The 27857-nt window shown below is 60.7% G+C and overlaps 1 protein-coding gene across 2 annotated transcripts in view; it reads left to right on the forward strand.

Annotated features, from left to right (window-relative positions):
• EPHB3 (EPH receptor B3) overlaps positions 1-10449 on the forward strand; it is a 29429-nt gene extending 18980 nt beyond the window's left edge. Inside the window, exons 4-16 of one of the 2 annotated variants that reach the window (XM_064385415.1) lie at positions 2725-2880; positions 3030-3365; positions 4151-4275; positions 4431-4599; positions 4694-4799; positions 5146-5243; positions 5410-5532; positions 5630-5877; positions 6096-6311; positions 6402-6551; positions 6646-6839; positions 7000-7155; positions 7467-10449. In XM_064385415.1, the coding sequence (XP_064241485.1) occupies positions 2725-2880; positions 3030-3365; positions 4151-4275; positions 4431-4599; positions 4694-4799; positions 5146-5243; positions 5410-5532; positions 5630-5877; positions 6096-6311; positions 6402-6551; positions 6646-6839; positions 7000-7155; positions 7467-7575 (2186 nt within the window). In that variant the 3' untranslated portion in view covers positions 7576-10449. The remainder of the gene's footprint in view (positions 1-2724; positions 2881-3029; positions 3366-4150; positions 4276-4430; positions 4600-4693; positions 4800-5145; positions 5244-5409; positions 5533-5629; positions 5878-6095; positions 6312-6401; positions 6552-6645; positions 6840-6999; positions 7156-7466) is intronic. The other variant, XM_064385416.1, reaches the window with a different exon arrangement.
• The last annotated feature ends 17408 nt before the right edge of the window (positions 10450-27857 follow it).

A 27857-nucleotide genomic window follows, 5' to 3' on the forward strand; every position in this document is an offset into this window, starting at 1 on the left:
GATGTGATCTGTGTGCAGAGGATCAGAGTTGTTATTTTATTTGAGGACACTTCAGCAGGAAAAGTGCTTATGCAAAGCTCTCGGCAGGGAGAAGGGAGCCTGGCTTCCCAGCTCCGGCTGGATGGAGTCACGTTCCCACTCCAGAGCTCCCAGGCTCGTTCCGCAGCGTGCCGGCCAAGACAGTGGTTGTTGTACAGGCAGTTTCTTGCAGAGAAGAGATGACACAGCGGCTTATCCACTAGGGACCTGGGATCAGCTTTCAGCTCGGTTACAGCCTTCAAATGTGGCGGCTGAGAGCTGTCACGCTGCCACCGAGGTCTTTATGCTCTGATTTATTAAGCAGAGTTGGAAATTTACACACTGGAGTGCATCTGGGCCTCAGTCCCTCTGCTGCTCTTCCCCTTCTTAACAGGGCTGGTTCATGGCTCGTCCCCCTCCTGCCAGGAGGGCATGAGGATGCAAAGAAAAGGCCTTCGTCCCTTGTGCCTGCGCTGGGCACTACTTAGGGGTGGCAGGGAGCTGCTGAAGGACAGCTCTGCCTGTCCCTTCCTCCTGTGTCTGGGAGGCCACTATCACCTCCATGCCCATAACCCACTGGGCACCGGCTGGCACTTCATGTGCTGGAGACCAAGTGCCCTCCTGCATCCCTCCTGCATCCTTTGCAAGCACCTGGCTGTCCTTGGCTGCCATGCCATGCTTGGGCTGTCAGCTTCACATAAGCTCTGGTTGCTCGGGCTTCACTCTCCCCCCAACAAGCCTGTTCAGGGGGTTTTGTCCCTGATGGATCTGGGCTCCTTTCCATAACCAAAGCATGTTTGGCAGCTTTCTGAGCCCAGAGCGTTCCTGTCCAAGAGGTTTCAGTCATCTCTCATTCCTCAACAATCTGGTTCCTTATGTGTGAATCTGCATCCACCCAGTTTGAACCGCCCGGGACTCCAGCCGGGGCGCGTCTGCCTATGCCAAGGCTTCTCTGCGACCTCTGGGCCTTTGCTGTCCACATAAAGTCACATTTTCTGGTGGCCTGGTTGTCCCAGGCTGGGGAGACAGAAGCCCTGGACCTGCTGGCTTCCCATTGCTTGCCAAGGAGCAGATCTGTGCACTGCTTTGCCTTCCAGCCTGCACAGTCGGGACGGCAAAGCTTTCATTTCCAAAGGGAAGGCCCAGAGGCTGGGTGAACTCAGGTCAAGGAGCTGGAGTTAGTTGAGCCATGTAGTCAGTCCTGTTTTGACCAAAGAAGAGTCTCACTGCTGGAAGGCTCACACCCTGGGAGCAGGAAGCAGCTCCTGACGCCCATCCAGGCAGAGGGGCTGGAGAGCAGGCAGTTGTCTCTGCAAGGGCTGCTCTCACGTCCCCCTGACCAGCAGCACTGCACAGGAGCGGAGCTTCTCCCTTGGGGTTGCTGCTGCTTGGTGCCTGGACAAACCAGGAACCCAGGACAGCAGCTGGAGCTGTGTGCGGGTCCCTGCGGGGCCGGCCTGGCAGCGTGTGACTCACAGCACTCCACGCCCCATGTGGGGCTGCAGCCAGCCGGAAAACTTCCACACAGGGTGTTGGGAGATGTCTCATAGCAGGAAACTTCCACTTGCCACAGCCTGGTGAAGCACCAGGAAACCTCCTCCTGTTTTCAGGATGATGTGTGACAGGCGTGGGAGGGTCACCTGCCCTCGGAGCTTCCCTAACATGGTGGAGCGAGGAGGACGTGCCCTCCTTCGGGGCCATCGGTGCTGATGCTGCCCCAGCTGTGGCAAACAGGGTGATGCTGAAGCAGGGCTGGCGCCAGTGGGTCTCTCATTTCATCCGGCTGCAAACACAGAGCACAGAATCCGCTTCCTTGGGCAGCAGTGTGATAAATTGGGCTATTTTGAGGTGTGGGTCAGGTTCCCGAGGCTGCTCTGCTCCTCGGCTCAAGTGCTGTTAAACCTTTCACGTGCCCCTCATTACAAATAAACACCTTGCGGTGCCAATCGGGCCCTGTCCCAGGACTCGTGGCTCCTTGAAGGACCCTGGTCGGAAGCGGAGGAGGGAGGTGGCAGTGATGCTGAAGCAGCTCTTCAGCCAAGGACCTGCAGGAATGTTTTCATCTCGCTCAGTGCTCCACTTGAGCTGGCCTCGTGAGGTGCCGCCGCCCCGGGACTGAGAAGTGGCTCAAGAGCCTGGGGCGGAAGGTTTGGGGCTGAGTGGCTGATTTTGGGTGATGGAGGCCTCTTGCAGGGGCTGTTGCAGACAGGGATGCAGAGGAATTCTTTCCTTCCCAGCCATATTTCCCAAGGATGGACCTGGCACTGTGAAGGTTGCCAGGCCTGGAAACCAGCATGGCCTTCCTACATGGAAGGGAGCATGGTAAGACCCTTGTGAAGAGCAGTGAAGAAACAAAACTGAGGAATGGTGTCCTGAATGGACCTGCTGTGTCCCCCATACTGCTGGTGGTGCTCAACTTTTCCCACCTCCAGTTACCTCGGTCCTGCTGCCGGAGCCCAGCATTTCCTGGCAGAGCTGTGCCTGAGCCATCCGGTGCTTCCAGCAGCCCACTCTTCTTGCCCTTCCCAGCCATGAGTCCCTGGGCGTGGCTGATGGCAGTGGAAAGGCTTGTAGGAAGCCTGAGGTCTTCAAGCCACTGATCAAAGATTGGCAGGGCAGCAAGGGAGAGTCTGCCCAGCTATGGTGGGAGCAGTGAATGTTTTTTGTGTTCACTTTATAACTCGGGTCTGTTTTTCTTTCCTCCAGCGTGCGGCCCAGGAACCTTCAAGTCTAAGCAGGGGGAAGGTCCCTGCTCTCCCTGCCCTCCCAACAGCCGCACCACCTCTGGAGCAGCAATGGTCTGCACTTGTCGAAACGGCTTTTTCCGGGCAGACACAGACCCTGCAGACAGCGCCTGCACCAGTGAGTCCTGCTCTGGGCAAGGAGGGGAGGCAGGGGAAGCTGTGGAGGTGATGGGGGTCTGTGTCTGGGATGGGGGTACGTTCAGTGTCCATGCTGGGGTGAGCTGGACATGAAGACACACCACTCCTGCCCCTCACATTTCCCCGCAGGTGTCCCCTCAGCCCCCCGCAATGTCATCTCCAACGTGAACGAGACGTCGCTGGTGCTGGAGTGGAGCGAGCCGCAGGACACGGGCGGCAGGGATGACCTGCTCTACAACGTCATCTGCAAGAAATGCAGCGTGGAGCGGCGCCTGTGCACCCGCTGCGACGACAACGTGGAGTTCGTGCCGCGCCAGCTCGGCCTCACTGAGCGACGCATCTACATCAGCAACCTGATGGCCCACACCCAGTACACGTTCGAGATCCAGGCCGTGAATGGCATCTCCAACAAGAGTCCCTACCCTCCCCATTTTGCCTCTGTCAACATCACCACCAACCAGGCAGGTCAGTGGAGCCACCAGGGAGCAGGGGCTGTATCTTCTCCACAGAGCAGAGTGGAGCAGAGATTTCTTTCTGACAGCCTGGGAGGCTGCAGTCCTTTGTGGTGCTGCCTAACTGGCTCTCTGGGCCCGCATCTAATCCCCTGGGTAAACTCTCCTCTCTGTTTAAAGCTTGTCCCTAGAGGAGATGAGATCAGAATGCATGCAAGTGGGGAAGACTAGGGCTGGCAGATGCTCCAGAGAGCTCTGGATCTTCTAGACCTACCCCAGAGATGGTGTGCCTGCTGCGAGGGGAGGAGGAAGGAAATAAGATTTCTCTCCTGTGCGCCTGGGAAGGCTCAGCACCAGCCCAAGCCCTTGCAGGCAGCCAAGTGCTCTGCCATTCCCTCCTTCCTCCCGCTCTGGCCCTGCTCCAGCGTGCTGGTAATCTCCAGCCACTGCGCACTGATCTGATTTCACGGGTCTTGCTGCTGGGGTGGAGCACAGAGCTCCTGGCAAATGGAGGAGGGGAGGGAGCCCCAGTTTGGGTTGGCAAGGCCCTTCCTCAGACCAGTCTGCAGCTAGGCATGGGGTGAAGCATGACTTCAGTGCTATTTCTGAGGCTCCCCTTGGTGTTGAGATCACACCTCCTTATGGAGACTTGGGGGAGGCCAGTGTCAAAGCTTTTCCATGCCTTTCCACCAAGATTATCCAAGCAGGTCACAGGCAGAGCATTCCCTCCACTGTGTGGGAAGGTGAAGGGGGAAACCTGGTGCAGGTGGCTCATTCCTTCCCTGCCCTCCTTCCTAGCCCCATCTGCCGTACCGACGATGCACCTGCACAGCAGCACCGGGAACAGCATGACGCTGTCATGGACTCCCCCAGAGAGACCCAACGGCATCATTCTGGACTATGAGATCAAGTACTCAGAGAAGGTAAAGCAGGAACAGCCTTTTCCCTCCTCCAGCCCTTCTAGTTGGCCATCAGCACCATGGCATAGGGGGTCCTTGCAAACCTGGCGCTTGGGGGATGTGGGAGCCAGCAAATGGAGGGTGGCTTCACAGAGGTGACACCCATGTCTCCCCTACAGCAAGGCCAGAGTGATGGCATCGCCAACACAGTCACCAGCCAGAAGAACTCGGTGCGGCTGGACGGGCTGAAGGCCAATGCTCGGTACATGGTGCAGGTCCGGGCACGCACCGTGGCGGGATACGGCCGCTACAGCCTCCCCACAGAGTTCCAGACAACTGCTGAGGGTGGTAGGTACCAGCACTGGGCTGCCTCCATCGCCCAGCCCTCCCATACCTGCTCCTTTCCCAGTCTGACTTCGATTCCTGCCTGTCCCTCCATCAGGTTCCACCAGCAAGACTTTCCAGGAGCTGCCTCTGATCGTGGGTTCGGCCACTGCAGGGCTGGTGTTCGTCATCGTGGTGGTGGTGATTGCTATCGTCTGCTTCAGGTACTGGCTTTTCAGGGAAGAGGGCTTCAAATCTGGGTTTGGGGGTTGCTCATGTCTGCCACAGAACTTTCCCCTTCACCTGTGGGCAGAGCTCTGGCAGCCCCAGTCACAGAGTTAAGGACTGGACTGGCCACATGTAGGTCCCAGAGCAGGGGTCCTGTGAGAGGATTGTGCCTCTGCTTCCCCAGGCTCCTGCCATGCACTCAGCACAACTAGGCCATCTCCTCCCATTGCACCTCGGGTGGAGGGATAGCTCTGCACACAGGCTGCCAGAGGGAAGGCTCTCTGACAGAGGCTGTCTGTGCTGGGATGTGGAAGTTGGCAGTGAATGTCTTTGCCCCATCAGGAAAGGGATGGTTACTGAACACCTCCTCTCGTCTCCTTTGGGCAGGAAGCAGCGCAACAACACCGACCCCGAGTACACAGAGAAGCTGCAGCAATATGGTGAGTGTGAGAGCCCAGCAAATGGACTCTGGCTGCCCTCTCCCAATTCCTGTCCCATGCAAAGGGGCAGCCTTTTCTAACAGGAGGTGGGCTGACAGCCAGCCAAGTGGCTTGGCATCTGTCACCCTTGCTGCGTCCCCCCTGGTGACGGCTTCTGCCCTTGCAGTTACCCCTGGGATGAAGGTGTACATTGACCCTTTCACCTATGAGGACCCAAATGAAGCTGTCCGGGAATTTGCCAAAGAGATTGACATCTCCTGTGTGAAAATTGAGGAGGTCATTGGAGCAGGCAAGTCCTGGGGCTGGGCACAGCAGGTGCTGAGACTGCTGCCTCTCACCCTGTCTTGTGGCTCACTGTGCTGCTCCCCTCTCTATTCCCACCACAGGGGAGTTTGGTGAGGTGTGCCGTGGGCGCCTGAAGCTGCCTGGCCGCCGCGAGATCTTCGTGGCCATCAAGACACTGAAGGTGGGCTACACGGAGCGGCAGCGGCGGGACTTCCTGAGCGAGGCCAGCATCATGGGCCAGTTCGACCACCCCAACATCATCCACCTGGAGGGGGTGGTGACCAAGAGCCGCCCCGTCATGATCATCACGGAATTCATGGAGAACTGTGCGCTTGACTCCTTCCTCCGGGTGAGCATCCATCCCCTCCTGCCCTGGGCTGGGGGTGCAGTGCATGGGGGGGCGGCAGCTCTGAGCCCTTCTCCATCTCTGCATTGTCGTGTTGGTGTTCCAGGGTTAAGCTCTGAGTGGGAGAAGAGGGGTGGCTCAGGGAGGTGGACGGTGATGGTAGCACACTGGGATCCTTCCTCCAGAGGTGTTGCAAGCCCCTCTGATCTCTCCTCTGGCAGTTGAATGACGGGCAGTTCACAGTCATCCAGCTGGTGGGAATGATGCGGGGCATCGCCGCCGGCATGAAGTACCTTTCGGAGATGAACTACGTGCATCGGGATCTGGCTGCCCGCAACATCCTGGTCAACAGCAACTTGGTCTGCAAAGTGTCTGACTTCGGGCTCTCTCGCTTTCTGGAGGATGACCCAGCTGACCCCACCTACACCAGCTCCCTGGTATGGGACACTCAGGAGGGATCTACTGATCTGGGGGTGGGGGGAGACATCTCAGGTATGCATTAATCATGGAGCTGTGTGTCCATGCAGGGAGGCAAGATCCCAATCAGATGGACAGCTCCCGAGGCCATCGCCTACCGCAAATTCACTTCAGCCAGCGACGTGTGGAGCTACGGCATCGTCATGTGGGAAGTGATGTCCTACGGGGAGCGACCTTACTGGGACATGTCCAACCAGGATGTAAGTGCTCTCTGGGGAGTAGGGAACTGGGAGCTTTAGGCTGCCTGCGGGAGCCCAGGTGGCTCACAACCTGCCTCTGGCTGTCTTTTTGCAGGTGATCAATGCCGTGGAGCAGGATTACCGCCTGCCACCCCCCATGGACTGCCCCACTGCACTGCACCAGCTGATGCTGGACTGCTGGGTGCGGGACCGCAACCTGAGGCCCAAATTTGCACAGATTGTCAACACGCTGGACAAGCTCATCCGCAATGCTGCCAGCCTGAAGGTCATCGCCAGCGTCCAGTCTGGGTCAGTGACATCCTTATTTCCAGCCAGCACCTACCCCAATTCCAGGGAACAGTGGTTGGGAATAGAGCTGTGGGAGGGAGGGGATAAGAAATATCCCTTGCTTCCAGTTAGACCTCTCTGTGCCCTGCTCCTTGTGACCTGTGGCTCTCTTGCCCTTTAGCATCTCCCAGCCGCTCTTGGACCGCACTGTCCCAGATTACACCACCTTCACCACCGTGGGAGACTGGCTGGATGCCATCAAAATGGGACGGTACAAGGAGAACTTCGTCAATGCTGGCTTTGCCTCCTTTGACCTGGTGGCACAGATGACTGCGGAGTAAGTCCCTGCTTGGAGGGGAGGAGGGAGAAAATGGAGACTGGGGCTGCTGCACACTGTCCCTTGCCTATCTGACAGCCAACTCTTCCCACATGGGTGCATGGTGGGCTGAATTAAGGACTGGGATTCAGCATCCAATGCCAAGAGAGTTCAGGTTTTGGATCCAGCATCCAGTCCCCTGTGGTGTTAGAGGGAGCGCTGGAGCTTGGCAGAGGGTTGTAATGATGGATAGATCAGTTGCCCCAGTGGGGCAGGGCCACATGTTGATGTTGCTGGTGTCTGGGGGCTGAGTTGTCACCTTTTCCTTGCAGGGACCTGCTGAGGATAGGGGTGACGCTAGCAGGGCACCAGAAGAAGATCTTGAGCAGCATTCAGGACATGAGGCTGCAGATGAACCAGACGCTGCCAGTGCAGGTTTGACCACAGGGGACTCTGCATTGGAACGGACCAAGGGAACCTGCCAAAAAGGTTCAGTTTGCGGTGCAGCCCAGCTTTTCCCCTCCACATGGCGCTCCTCTGCCTCGGACGGTCGCTGGGACGGGATGGGACGGGACGCCCTTCCCTGGATCGAAGGCACTCATGCTGAGGGAGCCCAGCTTTTCGTCCCTTGTCCTGGAATGGCGAGGCAGCAACACATCTTCATATTGAAGATGGATTATGGGACAGAGATGGCACATCCCACTTCCCACCCTGTCTTGGTGCTCATCGGTTTGAAGAGTTGTTCTGCTTCTTGGATTTCTTTTCACCCTGTTTTCCCTCAATCCTCACTTCCCTCACCTCCCCGAGGCCACAGACTGTTGACCCGTCCGCCGAGTCCGTCAGACATGTCCGAAGCCTTCCCTAACTCTGTTCCCCACATGGAAGCAGCCGGGGGAGGCTGAGCCAGCCACAGGGCTGGGGCCACCAGCCCCAGACAATCACTCCTCTTCTCCAGCCCTGGCAAGCCCTCCGCCCAAGGGTCTGCACTGGAACGTGTCCGAAGGGAAGGCTTCGCTCCCTTTCTTGGCTTTGCACGCCAGAACCCGAACCCGATTTACTATGCAGGGAGTTAGGCAAAAAAAAAAAAAAAACCGAAAAAAAAGAGATATATTAAAAAAAGATAAGAGGGAGCAGAAAGGGGAGGGAGGGGGACCAGGTGCCCGGCTCCTCATCTCTTACCCTCTTGGTTCTCCTGGCCGGCTCTGGACTGCAGAGCGAGGCCATCAGCACGTTTGCACAGGGACCCTCCGCCCCCGGACCGACGGCAGCCGCGCTCCCCCGAGGGGCCGGGAGCGGGGCTGGGGCGGGGGCTGCGCCGGGGGCCGCGGCTCCCCCAGCCTCCTCTTTTATGCAGAAGGAGCAGGTGCCGCCCGCTCCTGACACACGCTGTGATTGCTGCCAAAAGACTCACTCACCTTTCCCTGAGGATTCACTGCAGCCCGGTTCCTCCGAGCCGAGGGAGAGACTCCCAGCGTGCCTGAGTGTGCGTGAGTGTGTGCATGCGTGCGTGGGTGTGTGCTGGCCGCAGGACTGTGGGAGGCAATGGGCAGAATAAAGGCAATAAGAATTTTACCCGAGTTTCCTTTGCTCGATCGCGCTCTCATTGGATGGGCCCGGCTGCCTGCAGCTTCGCTGCCCACCAGGGTCATCCTTCTCCTCCTCCTGGCCGACCCCAAGCTGGCTGTGTGCCCCTTTCTGCTCTCCCCTTCTCTTGCTGTCATGTTTTCAGGTTGTCCGACAGGGACCAGGCAGTGATGCTCTACCAACCCAGTGCTGCTGGGAGACCCAGCACGCTCCCCATGAGGCACACAGGGTGGAGGCTCTGAGTGCCAGGTCAGAGCCAGTCAGGAAACTCCACTGTACTAGAATTACTCAGCATTTTTTCCCCCATACCCTCCTCAAGTCAAGCTGGAATTGTGGGAAGCAAACCGGGAATGTGAAAGCCAAGCAGGGAACAGCCGTGCACACTGCTCATCCAGTGCCAGAGGGTCCCCACAGCTCCGGGGCTTCTCCACAGGGCACGGCTCCTCCCCTGCCTCCCTCTGGGCACTCTGCCCTCAGCAGGAGGGTTGCAGCAGCCCCTGGCACCCCTGGATTACTGGCCTCACTCCTCCTCTACAAAATGTCTCTTGAGCAGGGGAGAGCTCGGCAGGGTGAACAGACCAGCTGCAGCTGGCAAGGTAACCCCCTGGGAGAGCAGATCTGGGGGGCCCATGCCCTCAGCCTAGGGCAGATTTGTCCACAGTAGCCAAGTGGAGCCCCAGTTGCTCGTCCTGGGTTTCTCAGGTCCCCCTCGGCTGCACTACCTTGCCAACTGGCTTTTGGGGTGCTTTGCTGCCAGTCCAGAGGGGCAAGTGGTCTCTCCCCAAAATGAGGGATGCACCCCTATTCTCCCCAGTGTTTGGCTCCGATCCTCTCCTCCCTGGGCTGACACGGCAGGTGCTGTTTTTTCCCTTCCCTTGGAACAGGCCTGCCCTTGGGTTTCTCATTAACCCCGTCCTCCTCCACAGGGTAAACAAGTCCAGGAGCGCAGGTGGCAGCAGGTCTCGCAGCAGGAATGGTCTCCCCACATCCCACCATCTCCTCTGGGAGGTGTGTCTGGGATGTTGGCTGACAGGGACACCACAGCCCCGTTTTGCTGGGGTTTCCCATCCTGGCTTGCTCCCTTCCCTGGCTGCTCCCCAGCCCCACTGTGGTGGGACCCCAAACAGCAGCACTGGGCAGACCTCACCCCTCTCCCAGATCAGGAGAAGAAACCTGGCATTGAGAAGCTTTTAAAAGTAAGTGTCTGAAGAGATATGAGAGCCTGTTTGGGGCTTGCTAACCACCCACAGCCCCCCATGCAGAAGCACAATGGGGCACAGGGGCTGCCCCTGCCTCCCTTGCCCCCCAGCCCCTTCTGCTGCAGAGTTTGGGGTCCCACCAGCCTTGGTGCATCTCAAACATCCCCATCTCAGTCCTCCATCCTGGCCTGTCCTTGCTTTGAGGAGGGGTTGTTCTCATTTTAAACAACAAACCCCTTCTCCCGCCCTTCTCTATGCACACCCTGCTCCCATGGGGCAGGACACACCATCCCCGCAGCCAGCCCCGGGTCTCGCCCCAGCCACAGCACAGGGGTGCACCCAGCAGCTCTCCACATGCTGTACCTGCCTCCTCCCTTTCCATGCAGATCTGGGGGAAAGCTGTGTTCCATGGTGAAAGAAAAGCAACAGTGAAAAACAGCAGCCAGGGAAATCAATGCGAGCGTGCGTTTGTAAAAATATTTTTTAACGGAAAGACTTTTTTTCAATTAAATTATTTAAGGAATTTTATGGAGGTCTGTGGTGCCTGTGTGGTTCTTGGGGGGCTCAGGGTGGCAGGGAGCCCGTGCTGGGCAGGTGAGGGTGTGTTTGGGCGCTGTGTGTGTAAAAGTGGGTCCATGGCAGTGAGCAGGAGCCACTTGACCCCACAGGGGTGCAAACCCAGTCCAAATCCACCCACCAAAAATGCTCCCTGCTTCCTCCTGGAGCATCCAGTGGGTGAGGACATTTTGAGGGGCTGAGTGGACTGGATGATGCTCCCAGGGCCGCCAGCCCTGGGGTGCCACTGCGGGAGCGTCCTGGGGCCGTGGGGATGGGAGCAGCGTGGGGTGGCCCGTGGGGAGCGTGGCTGGCCAGGCTGGGCTGGGGGACGGCGAGCCCTGCCCGCAGCCCTGCCTGCGCCCTGCCTGCGCTTCCCCCTCCCAGCCCATGCAAAAGAGCCTTTTGTGCTGCTGGGTTTTTTCCCCCCTTTTAATTCCTAACCAGGAGATTAAGGGAAGACAAAGGCTACGATTGTTCCCGCTCTGCAGAGAGCTGGAAAGTTCGGGGAGGGGGGATCGTCCCTTTCCAGACAGACCCAGAGGAGGGGGACATGCGCCCCAGGTGGAGGGGCCGGGATGGGGGAACACCCTGGGAGCGGCGGCGGAGGGTCCCGGGGCACAGCTGGGGTGGGGGCACGCCGAGCCTCGGGGGGATCCCTGCTGGGGTGGCCCGGAGGCTCAGGGCTCCAGCGGGAGGCTGGGAGGCTCTCTGCAGCAGAGGAGGAGGAGGAGGGCTGAGGAGGATGGGTTGGCCGGCTCGCCGGCTGCTTGGCGTTTTCCCTGCTAACTCTTGGCTGACACCTCAACAACTTGGCAGGGAGAGGATCCCGCAGCCCCGTCAGCCGCCTGGGGCCGGCACAGCTGGAAGGGATCACGGCTCGGCACGGCTCGGCACGGCTTGGCACAGCGCGCCTGTGACCCGGCAGGCCAGCACGGGCACGGGGCAGGGAGGGCACGGGCTTTCCCCACACCCTCCGCCATGCCTGGTCCCCGGTGCCACCCTGTGCCCGAGGGAAAGGCCAAGCACAGCCGTGCTGGGGACACATCCTGAGCCCACTGAGCCGAGGATGGGCCGGACGCCGGCCAGGCGGGTCATTGCCTCAGGGCTGGAGCCAAGGACACACCATGACCCGGGACGGGGCTGTCCCCACAGCACAAGGGACAGGACCCAGCACATTTTCCCATGCTCACAAGAAGCCACGAAACACCCACGAACACCCCAGTTCTGCTCCTTCTGTTTCCCGTTAAGATTATTTATTGGTAATTTTTAAGACCACTTACAGACTCTGTTCACGTGCCAGGACCCTACACGGCTTTTTCCCAGGGCTTTTTTTTTAATTATGAAAAAAAAACCCAAATTGTTTTAATCATTTTCTTTCCATTCCTTCCTTCCAGTCTCCTTTGGTTGCTAGCAGAAGACTTGCACATGGTGCAGCATCCATCCTTGTCTGCCACCACCACAGCCCGTCCTCCCTGCCCACTGCTGCTGGGGCTGCAGCCTCGCCCCTCATCAGGGCTGAGTGTCCCCACAGGGGGGACGTGGGGGACAAGACCCCCAGGAGCTGCCAGCCATTCTGGAAAGGGGGATCTGAGGGCCGGGGGGCTGCCTTGGGGAGCAGGAGGCAGCTCTCTTGCAGATGCCTGGGAGCTGACATCGTCTTTGGCAGCACAGCCAGCGAGCAAATGCACCCGCATCAATCACCCCACGCCTGTCTGCCGTGTTTGGGGAGCAGAATCTGACCCAACACTGGACCAGGAGGCAAAAAGCAGCTTTGGGTTATTAAATAAGACCAGGTCAATGCCTTGACTCAGTCTGGGAAAGGCTGGATCTTCAGGATCTGATGGAAGGCAATGGTGACCTTGCTGGTGGGGCTGGGGCTGGTGCCAGGGGCTGCACTGCTCCCACCAAGGGCTGCCCTGGCTGGAAACGCTGGCTCCTTTGGGAATGAGGGGAGCAAAGGACTGCTGCATGGCTGGAAGAGAGAGGTAGAGATGCCCCCATCCCTGCTAGCCTGCCTGACCCAGGTTTTGCTGGCCAACCCCCCTGCCCTGTGCTGAAGTATCACAGATATTGGTGCCTGTGCCCCACATGGCAGATTACCCATGCCACTGCCCACCCAGCCCTTCATGCCACCTAAATCTGGCATTTTCAGATGGGGACACCCTTCACCCCTCCCCAGTCCCCCACCAAGCCCAAGTGCTGCTGAGCCCCCTTGCTGCCCCTCTCCCGCTTTGATGTCCCCGGGATCCGGGGCCAGTATCGCCGCCGGGGCTGGGGGCCGTCCCGGGTGTCAGACTGGTTCAGCCGCACATTTCTGGCTAATGAGAAATTTCCTCTCCGCGGCGCTCGGCCAGGTTTTTTTTTAGCTCCGGTATCGCTACCCCACCTCTGCCTCCGCCACGGCAGGCTGAGTCAGGGGGCCCGGGCCGCCTCCCGCAGCACGGCGCTTGCCAGCTCCCTCTCCCCGGGCACCGCATGACCGGGAGCCCCGCAGCCCCAAAACTGCGATGACCCATGGCGTTGCGAGAGCCGAGCGCTCCAGAGTGATGCCCGAGCCCGGCGCTGCTCTGAAGCCGGGCTGAGCCCGGGGAGGGGTCGGCAGCACGGGGGGAGCTCGGCTGCTGCTCCCTGCAGTGCCCCATGGTCCCTGCTGCCCCGTCCGTGCTCAGGGAACCACAGCTCGGGGCAGCTGGGGAGCTTCAAAGGAAGAGGAAGAGCAGCAGCCCCACTGTGTGTGAGGGTTTGGGCTTGGAGCCCCACTCCCCAAGTCACAGCCTGAAGTCATTTCGTGCCATTAACGGGTTTTCTCGCTCTGAACTCGCTAATGAGCCTGCGTGGGAAGCAGCAGGGACCGAGGGCCTCCAAACTGGGGCAGTGGAGGGAGCGAGTGGCTCCTAGCAGAGCATACTGGGGGCAGAGACAACCATCATCCACCCTTAGCTCCCTGCCTTGAGTTCTGCTTGCTCTCTGTGCTCCCCAGCCAGCCCCACTAACCCCACACATCCCTGACACACCAGCAGCCCCACACCGGTGTCTCATGTCAGCACCTTACAGGGTGGCTCAGATTCTGCCACCTCCCTGGTGTAGTTTCCCCCATCCCACTGTCCCCATTGTCACCCAGGCGGGGAACCAGGACTGCACCCCGGGAGGATGAAGCTGAAACCATGACCCATCCCCAGGGCGGTGAGTCAGGCTGTGCCAGGTGACTTCTGCTGGAAAGCACCTTTCAGCACCATCCCCCTTCCTGTTCCTCTCCCTACCCCTGTTCCCTGTGCCTGACCCCATGCCCATTCCACAATGGCACAGAAGGACCCCACTGATAGGAGGCACTAATAGAGAGGAGGGAGGTAAAAACTCCATGGAGTTTTTACTCCACGGATGTTTGTATCCACAGCCCAGCCTTGCAGGAAGCGGAGCAGGAGGATGAGCCCAGCCTGGGGCAGGAGCACTGGAGCAGGAGTGCCGAGGTGTGTGAGGCAGCGTCACCAGCGCTGTGCAAACAAACCCGGGCTAAAGGGATGGGGGAGAGCAGGGCACAGGAATGGGGAGGCCCCATCCAGAACACCCTCACGCTGGGGCTCAGGGGGTGAAGGACCCAGGGATGGAGCTGTAGCACAGCCCATCTGGGGGCTGGTACGAGGCAGGACCCTGGCAGTGCGATGGCAGCCGTGCTGTGGCCCCGGCCATGGTCCTGTTCCCCTTGGGCCCAGGCGGCAGGCAGGGGACAGGGTGCACAGGCACCAGGGCTGTGGGCTCCCGTTCACACGCTCCTGGCGGGTGGGCAGAGGGTGATGGACGAGGCCTCCATGCCGAGATAATCCTGTCCCTGCCGGCCCGGCCCGCGGCCGGCATTTATCTCGCGCCAGGACTGACGTCACCCTCCAAGACCCCAGCCAGGGAGGCCTCACTGCTCTTCCTGGCTTTTCCCAGGGACAAGGGGCTTTGGGCCCCTCGCCCCAGGCTGCGAGCAGGTGGATTTATGACCACAGCCATGCTCCAGCATCCAGGGGACAGGAGAGGCAACGAGACCTTTATAGCTTTAATACACCTTTCTGACAGTGAAGTTTAAATGGCCTCGTAAACCCCCTTGTCACCCACCCCCAGCAGAAGGCAGCAGTTTATTAGGGCTGTAATTCTTCTCCTGGCATTCCATCAGTGTCCTTTTAATCTGCACTTGGGGGTTTTTTATTTCTGCTTAATACCAGCAGCTGTAAATGCTGTTAGGGATCATCTTGTGCAGGGACCCTCCGGGGGGAGACTGGGCAGGGGGGCACGGATACGATGGAGCAGGGGGAGCTGGAGGCTGGGACAGCCCAGTTCCAGCTGAGGGGTCAAAGTGGTGAAGAGGAGACAAATTTTCCTGCTCCGAGCACATGCCTCCTCTGCAAAGCAGGCCCAGGCAGGAATGCATCCACGATGCAAGGAAAGCCTTTCCAGGGAACCTTGAGATTTCAGCAGCAGAGCCGGCCGGGAGCTAATCCTTTGTGCCAGGCTTTCCATTTTCATCTCATTAACTGCCGCTCTCGGTGCCGCTGCCCTCTCAGTGTTTCTGGCGGGGAGATAAGTCCCCGTGCTCGGCGCGGTGAATCCTCCGCGCCTGCTCGCCCAGCGCTCCCACTTGCGCTGACGCTGGCAGGCAGCTTCCATCCAATTACAGCGGGGTGAAGCTCATTTTAATTGCATAGAGCAACTGGGATTACGCAGACTTTATCTCCTAATTCCCTCTTTATCTCTTAACTTCACACTCACTGCTTGCATTGAAGGCAGGACAGCTTGTGCCAGGGTTTGCAGTTTCTGAAGTACCCTTTCCCTCTGCCCAGATGGGGTTGGCCCCAAAATGCCTCTAAAGTGCTGATATTGGGGAACCCTCTGTGTCCCGTGGAGCCTCAGCCTCCAGGTATCCCTGCAGCACATGGGGGGTCAGGCCAGGGGATGGCACCCCTTACACCAGCTCTTTGGGGGCGGAGGGCTCATCCTCGAGCTGGTGTCACATGTCACCTGGAGGCAGGGACTCTAGGAGAGGCTCAGATGGGCACAGCATGGGTGAAGGGCTTTTCCTCTTTACAGGCCATGATGGCAGGTGCCCAGCACCGCTGCTGAGGCTGCTGCAGAGCTCAGGGGGTCCCTGTGAGGGAGGGACCGGTTGCTTGCCACCAAAAATGCACACTGAGGACAGCATCTCAGCCAGCTCCTTGGGGACTCTTGAGGACCCTTTATCTGCTCTGTGCACTTAACCAGGATGAAAGCTTCTGCAGGGCTCTGGGGCCTTGTTAGTGGAGTCACAAGATGTTTTTTAATCTCTCCAGGTATGAATAGCACCCATGGGTCCCTGACTCCCCCTACAAAGGGCAGCCCCCACCATTCCTCTCTGCAGCAGGAGCAGGCAGAACCGTGGTACTCTGCTCTTCCCACCTCTATTTATTCACCCCCTGAGACATCCCTGGGTTCCCCTCAGCCACCCTGGCTTGGGCATCCAGCAACACCCTCTTGGCGTGAGGACATGTCCACCCCGAGGCAGAGCGAGCTCTTGAGATAGCGAGATAGCCAGAGGCTGCCCCGGATGGGGCACTTGGCAGGGCGGGCCCCGATAACGAGCCGGCAGCTGGTCCCCTCTCCCTGCAACATTTCCCTCTTGGTTTGACGTCTCTTGGCTTCATGGAGCACCAGGTGCCAGGCTCACCCTGCTGCAGGTGGGTAAACTGAGGCAGCAGGGCAGGGGTCAGGTGTCTGGCTTAGCAAGCTCTGCATCAGCACAGCTGGATGTTAATTAGATGCCATTAGCACACGCTAATTAATGTAATTCCAATGACCCACAATTCTGGAGCGTGAGAGCTGCTCCTCACCCTGTGCCATTGCTGTGAGCAGCTGTGCCCCTGCCACGACTGGTGGCAGCAGGGAGGGGAACAACCCCTGCCAGTGCCATGTCACAACACCACCGCCCTCCCTGGGCTCCTTCCTGCAGGCTGGCACGCTCCTGGCCCCTTCTCCCCAGGCTCTGCCAACACCAGCCAGACCCAGCAGATCAGGCATTTCGGGTGCTGGCAGAGCCACACTAAACCTGTCGGTTTGGACTGCAGGAGTGCCCCAAACACCATCTCCTTGGCGTCCTGTTGGCTGCCCCCCATGGATGGGGGCCGAGCACACGGGGCGCAGGGGCTTGGGCTGTGGCAGCGAAAGGGTGACTCTTAATCCGGCGGCAGCTGCGGGGCCCAGGCTTGCTTGTTCAAGGGATACGGCAGCTCGGTCAACAATCCCTGGCCCATTTCGGGGGGGATTAGCAGCCCCCCGGGGAGGGAAGGGGCCCACATGAATATCGGGCGGGTGGGAACACAGCCCAGTGGGAACAAAGCCAGACAGGGAGGCAGCAGGGAGCAGGCACCCGCCGTCCCGAGGCATCCCCAAGGTGGGGGACACGGGCTTGGGGACTGTCCCTGTCCTCATCCTACTTTCACACTGCAGAGTGCTGACAGGAGGGAGCTCTGGCTATCATCCCCCACCGCCCCAGTACGATAACCCTGTGCCAGCATCCAGCCACCCCCTTGACCTCGTGTCCATCCTCATGTCCCACTATGGCAAGCCCCAGAGGGAAGAGGCACAGGAAATACCCGAACGCTGGCACTTGGGAGCTCCTGGCAAACCAGGGCAAGGGTGTAAATTTGTTTGCCACAGGTTGGCCAGCTGGGGTAATCCAGGCTGGAGGAGGCCATAGGGTATAAGGTCAGCCAGGAGGGGAGCTGGGAGCTGTCTGGGGACCTTCAGTGGTGGTGGGAGCCTCCCACACATCCAGGGGCAGTCTCAGACCACTAAAACACCTGTGGATTCAAACTGGGAGTCTCCAGCTCCTGCCCAAGCAGCAGGTAGGACCCACGAGAGAGGAAGAGGACAGTTTGCCTTGGTGACATCCAACCCTACGTTTCCCACGTGCTCAGCACCCCTCCATTCCCTCTGCATCCTGCTGTGCCCCATGCGTGGGGACCATGCATGGTCCTGGTGTGGGGACCCTTTGCCCAGTGTTTGGGATTATTGATCTGCAAGGTGTCTGGAGTGGCACTGTGACCCTCGGTGTTTGCTGGGCTGAGCCCCAGGACCACATCCACCCTGGGTTTACCACCCTGGAGAGCATAACCCTCTCCAGGGCAACTCCCGTGGGGACTGAGAGGGTCCCCAGGGTAAGTGCAGGTCCCTTTGATGCCTTAATTTGGGGCCACAAAGGCAGGAGAGAGTGGGGCACCCAGGGAGAGCTCTCCTGGCTGATGGCACTTGGGGAATGAGCCCCCACCGCTGGGGACGTGTGCTGGGTACATGTTTGGGTACATGCACACGTGTGGCCGGGTGCTCCCCCCTCACCCCTTTCCCCAGGGGTGCTGAGCAGGGGCTGCTTTTCTGCTCGGTTAGGCACGGCTGTGCCGGCACATAATGACACGGTAATTGTGAGCCAGGGCCCGGCCACACGCACTGCCCGCCCAAACCCGGGCTAGCTGCTGCCCGGGGGGCCCAGCACTGCCCCCTCACCTGCCCACGGCACCCCCGTGTCTGCCCGCACCCGGGACTTGCCCCAGTGGCAGTGGGGAAGGGGACCCTGCCGGCAGGCTGCGGTCACCTCCTCGCTGGGAGCTGGGAAACCTGTTCTTCCCCGTGGTGTTTACACGGGTAAGAGGGGTCCTCTGCCGCTGCACATCGCATTTTCTGCTTGGTCACTTCCATCTGTGTCCCCGCATAATGATTTTTTCTGCTACATTAATTTAACACACTGCGGAGAGCCGAGGCGCTGGGACCCCGGGCTGCTTAATTGTGTCAAAGGAAAGGCTCCTGCTCCCGCTTTCACTGGCAGCCAGGGCTGCTGCGGGTGGGTGTCCCTGCGGGGGGGTGGGAAGGGTCTCAGGGTGGTCACAGGGCTGAAGGGAGGCAGAGGTGGAAGGGTTTGGGGTGTCAGAGGGGTTGGCCTGAGCCCCCCAGTCCTGGGGCAGGCAGCAAGTCCTCGCTCAGGTTGTCTGCTGGGGGCTCTGAGGTGAGGGTGAGGGGTCCTGGGGACCCTCAGCTTCCCTTCTAAAGAGCCTGGCTCCATGGGGTGTCGCACATCACCCCTTCGGATGTTGCAGCAGGATGGCAGCGGCACATCCCGGTGGCCGATTCTCCGCCCGGGGCCGGCGGGAGCCAGAGGGTTAAGTGCTGTTTGTGTTGGCTGAATGGGACGGGAGCCGAACAAGCCCCCACAAATGGAGGCGAAGGGCTGCCCAGACGGGATGTGACAACCCGATTTCAGGGCTGTCAGCCCCAGCATGGTGGGCATTGAGCGGGGACATTCCTCCCCGGCACTCCCTGCTCCCCGGGCTCCAGCACCGGGACACCGACAAAGGCGTGGGCAGCCGCTGCCCACCTCGCCCAGCTCCGGGGGTGCCGTGGGGTATCCTCGGGGCACGGCGGGGCTGGAGGAGCCCCCAGGGGGAGGGGGATGCCGGGAGGCCCCCTCGCCCTCCCCGCTGGCCCCGCCGTAAGTGGCCTTTGGTATTTGCAAACATTGTGGCGAGGGGCTGGGAAGGTCTCGGCCCACCCCAGCGGGCTCCTTTGTGCCGTGCGGACCCCCGGGGGCTCATTTCCATCCCGCCCGGGCGCTCGCAGCCTTCCTTTCAGTGCCGGCAGGCCTTGCTCCGTGCTCCACCGGCGTGCCCCAGCCTGCAGCAGCCGTGCCAAGAGCACAGCTGTGCCCCAGCCCGCACTGTCCCCATCCCGGGGGTCCCTGCCCCATCCCGGCGTGCTGAGCTGTTGTGTGTGCCACTGCCCCACGCCGTGCTGGCTGAGCTGCTCTGTCCTTGTCCCGCCGAGGGTCTGTGCACACCTGCACAGGGGTGTGTCCACGGGCAGGGGTGCTTGTGCTTCCCACAGCACAGCTGCCCCCATTGGTGCCCCCCACCTGCGGCCAGCTGCGGCTGTGTGCACCGCTCTGCACTCTGTGTGCACCCACTCTGCCCTCTGCACACCCCCATGCACACCCCCTTCCCTCAGGGTCCCCCAAATGCCCCCACCCCAGCTGAGCAGGGTGACGGGGCTGGCAGGCAGCTCTGTCCAGCCCAGCACAGCCAGACCTCCTGGCACAGGGGTACCATGAGCAGCTCTGGGATACCCACAGCTCCCAGCATCTTCCCTGCACACCCATCCTCCCCATACCCCCATCCTCCCTGCACCCCTTCCTCCCTGCACCCCTTCCTCCCTGCACCCCTTCCTCCCTGCACACCCATCCTCCCTGTACCCCCATCCTCCCTGCACCCCCATCCTCCCTGCACCCCTCCTCCCTGCACCCCGTCCTCCCTGCACCCCTCCTCCCTGCACCCCATCCCCACGGCAGCCACATCCCCCAGCAGAGCCCAGGGAGCCATCCCATTTAGCCGATTCTCCGGCAGTGCCCGTTTGCTGGAACCGGTGTTTTATGGCCCTACTCAACACCTGCGGATCAATGCCAATCCGCATTTTGTTTGGATTTGGAGTCATAAAGGTGAATTGACCCAGCTGCACCTCTGCAACTGCTCTCCCCTGCTGCCAGGTGCAGGGTGGAAGGGAAGGGCAGGGACAGGGGACCCCGGGACACAGTGCCCATCCCTCGCCGTGCCGGGGAGTGCCCAAGGGAGATGGGGTTGCTCTTTTCTCGTGCTTTTTGTGACTGGAAAATCTCCTCGGGGGCCCCCGGTGGTGACCTCTTCCTGGGCGCAGCGCTAAGCCCTTTGTAATGGGATTTTGTGGCAGAACCGGCAAATTAGGGGCGAAGTGAATGTGTTAAGCTGCTGGTTTCTTTCTGGTGGTTCCCCCTCCCCAGCCCACGCCGGCCGGAGTTCGAACAAAGGCTCTGCTTTTATCTCGGGTCCTTAGAAGTCAGCGCTGTACAGGGCTGTGCTTCCCGCTCCGGAACGGGCAGGCTGGGACAGGGATGGGCACATGGACCGGCAGGGACAGGGATGGGCACATGGACTGGCAGGGCTCGGGGCTCTGGCAAAGAAACGTGGGAGGAACATGCTGCGAGTTGTACCAACACCCTGGGGATACATTTAGGGAAGGGGCACAAGGACTCATCTCCAGGTCAGGGAGATATGGCACCTGTGGCTTGGGACCCCTCAGCATCCACGGCGGAACAGCAGTGGGAGGGCAGCTAGGGTGGGGAAATGTACGGGTCTGGCCAGGCACGGGGGGCTCAGCAGTGGGCCAGCCTCTGCTGCAGAGTTCATTTTGTTACAGAGCAAAGGCTTGGTTAACAGTGACAAACACAAGCCATAAACACTTGTTAAAATCCCACATCAGTGACGGGGCTGGCGGCCGGTGCATCCCCTTTCACTTCTTGTCCGGGGTCCCTTTGCCTTCCGAGAGAGGGCAGAGAGTTCTGTCTGCCCCTTGAAAGAGAAGAATGGGCAGCCCCCAGCCTGGGGCATCTCCCCCACCCAGCCATCTCCACCAGGAGGTCTCCTCTCGAGGGTCCCCCACCATCCCTTCCACTTGGGGTGATCCCCTGGAGCCTGCCCCAGGTATTCCCTCAGGCAGGAACAAAGCACCCTGGGGCTCGGTGGGAAGGGTGTTGCTCTGACACCCCAAAAGCCCCCAAATGCAGGCAGGGAGCAGGCAGGGGACAGTGTGCTGGCCCCAGGGCCCCATGAGGGCCTGATTTATTGCTGTCTCTTGAAGGATGCCATTAAGACAGCGTCCGGAGCTGGGAGCACAGCTGCCGGAGCAGATCAGCGCCTGATTAATGTTGGGCAACTTGTTATATTGTCAGATAATTATCCCCAAACTGTATGACTTTTCTGCTAAGTGGCAGCGCTTAATTGCATTTTTAATTACACTGCCATCGCAGCAACCCCTCCACGGGATGCAGGGATGCTGGGAGCCAGGCAGGAGCAGGGTAGGGGGCCTGGGACCCTTCGCAGAGGGCATGGCAGGGGCATCCTGCTCCCACAGAACCCTCCTGGTGTGGGGCACACAGCTGTGGCATCCCCAGGCTCTGAGTGCTCCGGGCAGAGAGGTTTTGGAGCGATTTTTCTCAGTGTTCCCCAAGGTGGGGGCACATGGGGGGCAGAAAAAGGGGGAGCAAGGCAGGGTGTTCCCTTTGCACTCCTCGGGCTTTGAGGGCTCACTGTCCCCTGCAGCTCCCCGTCCCCATCTGGCTGGGGGCAGCTCAAGGTCTGGCTTCCCCTTGCAGGCAGGGACGGGTCAGGGGTCAACACATTCAAAATTCCTCCTGGATCTCAAACTCTGGGGAGCTGCACGGGGAGCACCCGCCGGCACCCCAGGCAGGCAGAGCACGTGTGGGCAGAGACAGGCGGCCGTGTCTGCGTGTGGGAGTTCATGTGAGTCCATGTGTGTGTGTTTTGGGGGTGCACACGCACAGGGATCACCCGTGTCTGCGTGTGGGAGTTCATGTGAGTCCATGTGTGTGCGTTTTGGGGTGCACACGCACAGGGATCACCCGTGTGTGTGCATGGGTGTGGATGTACAGCACATGCGTGTGGATTTGGGGGTGTGCATGAGCGCCCTTGTGTGCACACCCACACTGATGTGCACAGCTGGCTGTGTTGGTGTGCGTGTGTCAGTGCTGCTGTGTGCAAACATGGAGGTCTGTGCACACCTGTGAGCCTGTCTGTGCATGCCTGAGTGCCTGGGGGAGGAGGAGGTGCCTGTGGGACAGCAGTGACACGTGCAGTCCTGTGTGTATGTGTGTGTGTGTGTGTGTGTGTGTGTGTGTGTCTGTGTGTGTGTGTGTGTGTGTGTGTGTGTGTGTGTGTGCAAAGCTGTGCCTGTGGCTGCACACGTGGCTGTGAGGACACCCCTGTGCCCCCACCCAGCCAGTTCTGCCATCTGGGGTGGCTCAGTGGCTCCTGGCTCTGCCCCCTACCCCAGCCTGGACCTCCCAGGGAGCCTCCCCAGGTGACCCCGTGGGGGCAGCAGGGACAGGACCCTCGGGGCTTCAGGTGCAGGAGGCACCTGCAGGTCACAGCAGCTCCTCTCCTGGGACAGGGATGCTCCCAGTGCTGCAAGGGGCACAGCCTGGGACCCCCAGCACTGCCAGGCCCATCTGCTGTGTCCCCCAGGGCCGGGGCCAGCCGGGGCTGTTCCTGCTGGGGTACAAGGTGCTGCTGCTGGGCAGCCCCCACAGCACATCCCTCCTCAGCAGCCGGACGCTGGGCAGTGCCGGGAGGAAATCCAGGCCTTATCAGGCAGCCGGCTGCAGCCCGTGCCGTGGCCTCTGGCCCAAAATTTCCTGGCATGGCCATCACAACAGCATTTATCCCGGGCCGTGCCTTCCTCACCAAGGTGGGGTCCAGCCAAGCTTCCCCTCGACGCCTCAGGGGTGAGGGGATGTGGTGGATCAGATCCCTGTCACACCAGTGGAGAGGAAGAAATGTGAAATTTTGATGGGGAAGGAGCCAGTCCAAAGCCCTGCCTTGGTGCTCCTCTGTGCCCCCCCTTCACACAGGGCACACAGCCTGGGAGAGAGTTGGCCTTGGGGAATAAGCCCCCTGAGAGGCATCCTGGCCTCCAGCAGCCCCCCTACAAGCCCCTCTTATCTTCATGGCAGCCGGATGGGGTCTCACCAGAGAGAGGCTGAAATTTCCAGGAAAAAATGTAAATAAAGGTCCCTGTCCCGCCTGTCCCCCTTATCTCAGGAATCCGGAGAGCGCCGGGCCCTTCTCCCAGCCATATTTCATCCCAGCCATCCCTGCTGGCCTCAAACCAAAGCAACAACGATGGGGATGTGTAAGAGACTTAAAGATCACAACTGCCTGTGTCTCGAGGCCTGCCTGGATCCCAGGACCATGTAAGCCACAATTTCCCACCCCACATGGCTGGGGGTTCGTGGGATGGTCTGAGAGGTTTGTACTTCAACACATACTGCCCAGCCATGGGGGTTCCAGGGTGGAAGAGCTTTTGGGTTCCCACTGCCCACCTGGAGTCCCCAAGGAGCAGGGTCGGGGCTCAGCCTCTTCCCCTCCCTGCTCCCAGATCAGCTGCTAATGATGTCTCCTGACCCTGCTCCAAAAGAACGTAAATTATTCAGCTTCTCATCAAGGCAATTAAATTAGCTCGTCATTGCAGGCCATGAATATTTCAGGGGGGCAGGGGCTGGGGAGCCGGGGGGGCCAGGGGTGGCAGGGCTGGGGCTGAGCCCCATTCCTTGGCCAGGAGGTGCAGTGAGTGTGTCCATTCTCAGACCACGGGGACAGACAGGGTGGGGAGTAGGGGCCGGGGGTCTCTGGGCAGAGGGCTGGGAGTCTGGTGCCCAGATGTGGGGGTCCCGTGTGGGCAGTCTGTCCCGCTCCTCTGTCTGTCTGTCTGGGTTACCTTCCCTGCTGCTGACAGAGGCCAGGTGCCAGCAGCTGCCCCACTGCCAGAGCACCTCCTGCACCCCACATTGCCCCCCTTTTTCGGGAGGACGCCTGGCCCTTGGTGGCACTGCAAGGGGCTGCCTCCACCCTGGAGATCCCAAATCCCCCCTGCCTTCCCCTTGCCCCAGGCTGTGCCAGCTCCTGCCCGCTACCCTCCCCAGAGCCTGCGGGTTCTCCGTCAGGATTTCTCTTCCCTTTCTTCCTCGCGCTGAACAATTAATAATTTATCCCATAATAAAAGAGGAAACAGTTAATGAGATGAAAACAAGCCAGAAACATCTGCTGGGGCTGCTTTCATCGCCTCCCCGGGCCGCCTGCGCAGGAAGCGGGGGCGGGAGGGGGACGGGGCCGCCGGGGGGGCCGCGGCAGCAGGAGCCTGTGCCCGCATCCAGCCTTCCTCGCCACCCCCCTCCTCCTCGGGGACCCCCAGGCCAGGCACGCTCTCCCCACTGAGCCATCAAAACCTGGCTGAGAGCTGCTGGGCTCAGGTCACGAATAGCACTGGGGGTCCTGCCATGGGGGTGTCACCCTAGAAAGGGCAGTGAAGCCTGTGTGGTGCTGCCCAGTGTCCCCAGAGATGTGCCTGGCTGCTGAAGGGGGGACAGGGCTGTCCCCTCCATTCCCTGTCCCCAGCCCCCGTGCCCAGCTGCTGTTCATTACTGTGATCTGATCTGCAGTGAGGGGGGCTGCCCCCAGGACCTGATACTATCGGGGTAGCAACACAACCCCAAACCCTCCTGGGGCGCCAGGGGGGACACGCGGGGATGGGGCAGGGCACCCTGCCAGCAACGGGAACTGCAGGACTGACCCCACGACTCAGTGCTTTGCTGAGATTTATGGAGTCCAAGGAGGAAGCTTATTTTGGGATCGCTTATTTCGGAACTGTGGCTTCATGGCATGTGAGGAGAGGTGTGAGGGGACATGGCTGGGATGCAGGGTGCTGGGGAAAGGGAGGGCAGGGACAGGGGGCACTGAGAGCAGGAAGGGGACAGGCAGGGAAAGGGAAGGGGAAGGCAGCAATGCTCAGAGGCTGCTGACGTGTGGCCAAAACCCAGTCTGGAAGAAAGAGCCAGCCCTGACCAGCCCTACCATCAGCTTGGTCATGGGAAGGGACTGTGAGGACCCCATAGAGGCACCCTGGGCTGGGCAGGGGGCTTGGGCAGGGCCAGTGGAGCTTGTGCAGGATGCTGCTGCCTGCCTCTGCTTCCAATTTAGCTGATCCTCGCCCCGATCCCTGCAGCTCCCTAATCTGTTTGTCTTCCAAAGCTGTTAAGTTAATTCCGAACCCAGCAAAATCCCACGGCCTTCATCCCAGCCCACCCTCCAGCTCGATGGGTCTGGCAGGGGCATGGCAGGCTCTGCCAGTGTCCGGCACGGAGCCCCTTCCATCACGAAGGAGCAGGAACGGGCTCCTGCAGGCTCCCAGACCAGTCTCCAGCAGCCCCATGGTCCCTCCTGGGGCCGGGTGCTGCTAAGGGCCATCACGGGGACAGGCGGCTGTGATGACAGCTGGGGAGATGGCCTGTCCCTCTGCCAGCCCGGACAGGCACCCGGCCCCGCTCTCAGAGGTGCCGCGGAAAAACTGACATCAGCATCAGCCCGGAGGAATTCGGCCTCCCTGGCCCATCCCAGCCGGGGACAGGGACGGAGACAGCGGCCTCTGCCACGCACCACAGCAGACTTGAGCAAGGTGAAGCAGGAGGGGTGGTACAAACCCCCTTCTTTGCTGTACCCCTTCCCTGGGCCAGGAGCAGCCCAGAGGGCTCTCTTCCTCTGCTTCCTCTGCTTCCTGTAAGCACAGCCCCCTTCAAGCTCTGACTGCAGAGATCAGCCAGCTCATGACACTGGTGACACTCCCTGTGCTGGTGAGGGACAGTGGTTAGGGTTGAATTCCTCAGGAGTGAGGAGAAAGAAAGTTCTAATCCCTTCCCAGATGTCTTGGGGCTTCTGGTATAGTTATGGCCTGGTCACCCTTTGGTGCCTTCTATCCCTCACCCCACAGGATGTCCCTGGTGGCGATGAAGAAGTTACAGAGAGATGGTGACACCCCCCCAGTTGCCTTCATCCTGGAGACCCCGACATCCTGCCCCCTCCCCCAGTCATGCTCCATCATCTCCTCATTCCCAGCCCGGGTAATTGGTGGCCTGGTGACAGACAGGCTCATTAACAGCTTAATTTCGGCTTCGTCTCTTCCTGCCCGACCCCCAGCCCAGGTGGGGACTGGCCCAGCAGGGTGCAGGGATGGCACCCGGAGGCCGCATTGCTGCACCCCATGGGGCACCCCCAGAGCCGGGCGGCGAGCAGAGGGGGGCACACCAGGGCTGGCAGCACTGCCCCGGGCAGCCACGCGGCCTCGGCTCCCCGACATCGGGGCACGGGGGGGACCCCATTGCTGGTCATGGGCAGTTCTCCCTGCTCCTTGCCCCACTGGGATGGGCAGGGACAGCAGCATGGCAGGTGCTGGCCGTTGCCCACCTTCCTGGCCTCACCCTGCCCTTGTTTGCCTCCCTAACGGCGGCGGCCCTTCGGCTCCTTTGTGCCGGCGGATAACAGGAATCGCCGCGGCCTCTGAAGTGCCGGCCCCGGCCCCGCTCCCAGACACCAGAGCGGGCATGTGGGCACAGCAGCCAGGAGCCCGGCCAGGGCAGGCCAGGAGGGCAGGCAGGTGTGGGCATGGGGTGCAGGCATCTTTCTCACCCCACGGCTCTTCTGCCTCGCCTTCGGGTCCCTATTGCAGCCCGGGAGCCCATCCCCAGCACCGGGGCAGTGCCCCAAACCCTGTCCCTGTCCCCCTCCCCAGGGAAAGCAGCTGTTGGCAGCCCACGATGGCTGATGTGGGGCCCCCAAAGGCCGCCCCGCCGGATGGAGGCCTGGCTGCCTTTCAAAGGCGTTTGTGCTGTGTAATTTATCGGCAGGAGATAACAGACAAGCGGCTAACGGAGAGGGGGCTGTACCCCTGCTCTGGGGAGTCCAGCCCCACAGCACTGCTGCTGCCAGGATTCATCACGCCGGGGCACGCACACCTCCCTGGCCAAGGTGTAGGTCCCATTTTGGCTTGGGGAAGCCCCACAGCAGAGACGGTCCCACTCTGTGCCCTCTGTGATGCTGCTGCCTGCCTTGCACAGAGACCCCAGGGCCACTGCACGACCAGAGCAGGGCCAGCCCGGGCCCGGCATTTGGGGTTCTTCACCCCAGGGACACGTGGACTTCCCAGCTTGGGGGAAGGGCAGCAGGCATGGAGGGGCACAGGGTAGGGAAGGACGGGTCCCACGGGCACGGGGGCAGCACCTGGCGCCGGATCTGAGGAGAGTTTGTTTAATCCCAGATAAGGAGGCGACGCCAGGCACCTGGCTGGCAAACGGGCGCTCCCCGGGCAACAGCAGCGAAGGCAGTGCTGGCCCCCAGCCCCACCAGCCTGTGCCAGCACCGTCTGTTCAGCCCCGGCTGCACAGGGCCGCTGTCAGCTGGGCACACGAGTCCCTCTGGCCACCCACACTCCTGTGGCACCGCATGGCATGGCATGGCGTGGCACATGGCACGGGGTCAGCGAAGCAGCCGGCACGCGGCACAGCCAGGGCAGATGGGCACGGAGTGCAGGGAAAAGCAGGGTGCCCCATCCTCTGCCAGCCCGGGACGGATTTACACCAGGGCCAGCAACCCCCCGGCCAATCCTGCCCCAAGGGTTGCCTGGGCACGGGGCCAAGGAGCAGGCTTAGGGACAGGGACAGCTCTTGGCATCGTGGTCCTGCTGCACAGCCAGTGCTCGGGAGGTTCAGGGCTGGGCCGGTCTCCTGCTGCCACCCTGATCCTGTGGCATCTGTGGGGCATCTGGAAATCCATCCCCCCCTTCCCCATCTGGCCCTGGAGGTGGCTGCATGCCCATGACCCTGCGCAGGGCGGGGGCTCAGCAGTGCCCTGCCCGCAAGGACAGGGAGGCAGACGGCAGTGCTGGCTGCAGGGTCGCTGGGCAGCAGCACCCCTGGGGCTGCCTGCTGGCTGCTGAGCACAGCCCCAGCTG

This window comes from Passer domesticus, chromosome 11 (assembly GCF_036417665.1).
Source record: "Passer domesticus isolate bPasDom1 chromosome 11, bPasDom1.hap1, whole genome shotgun sequence".
Lineage (NCBI taxonomy): Eukaryota > Metazoa > Chordata > Aves > Passeriformes > Passeridae > Passer > Passer domesticus.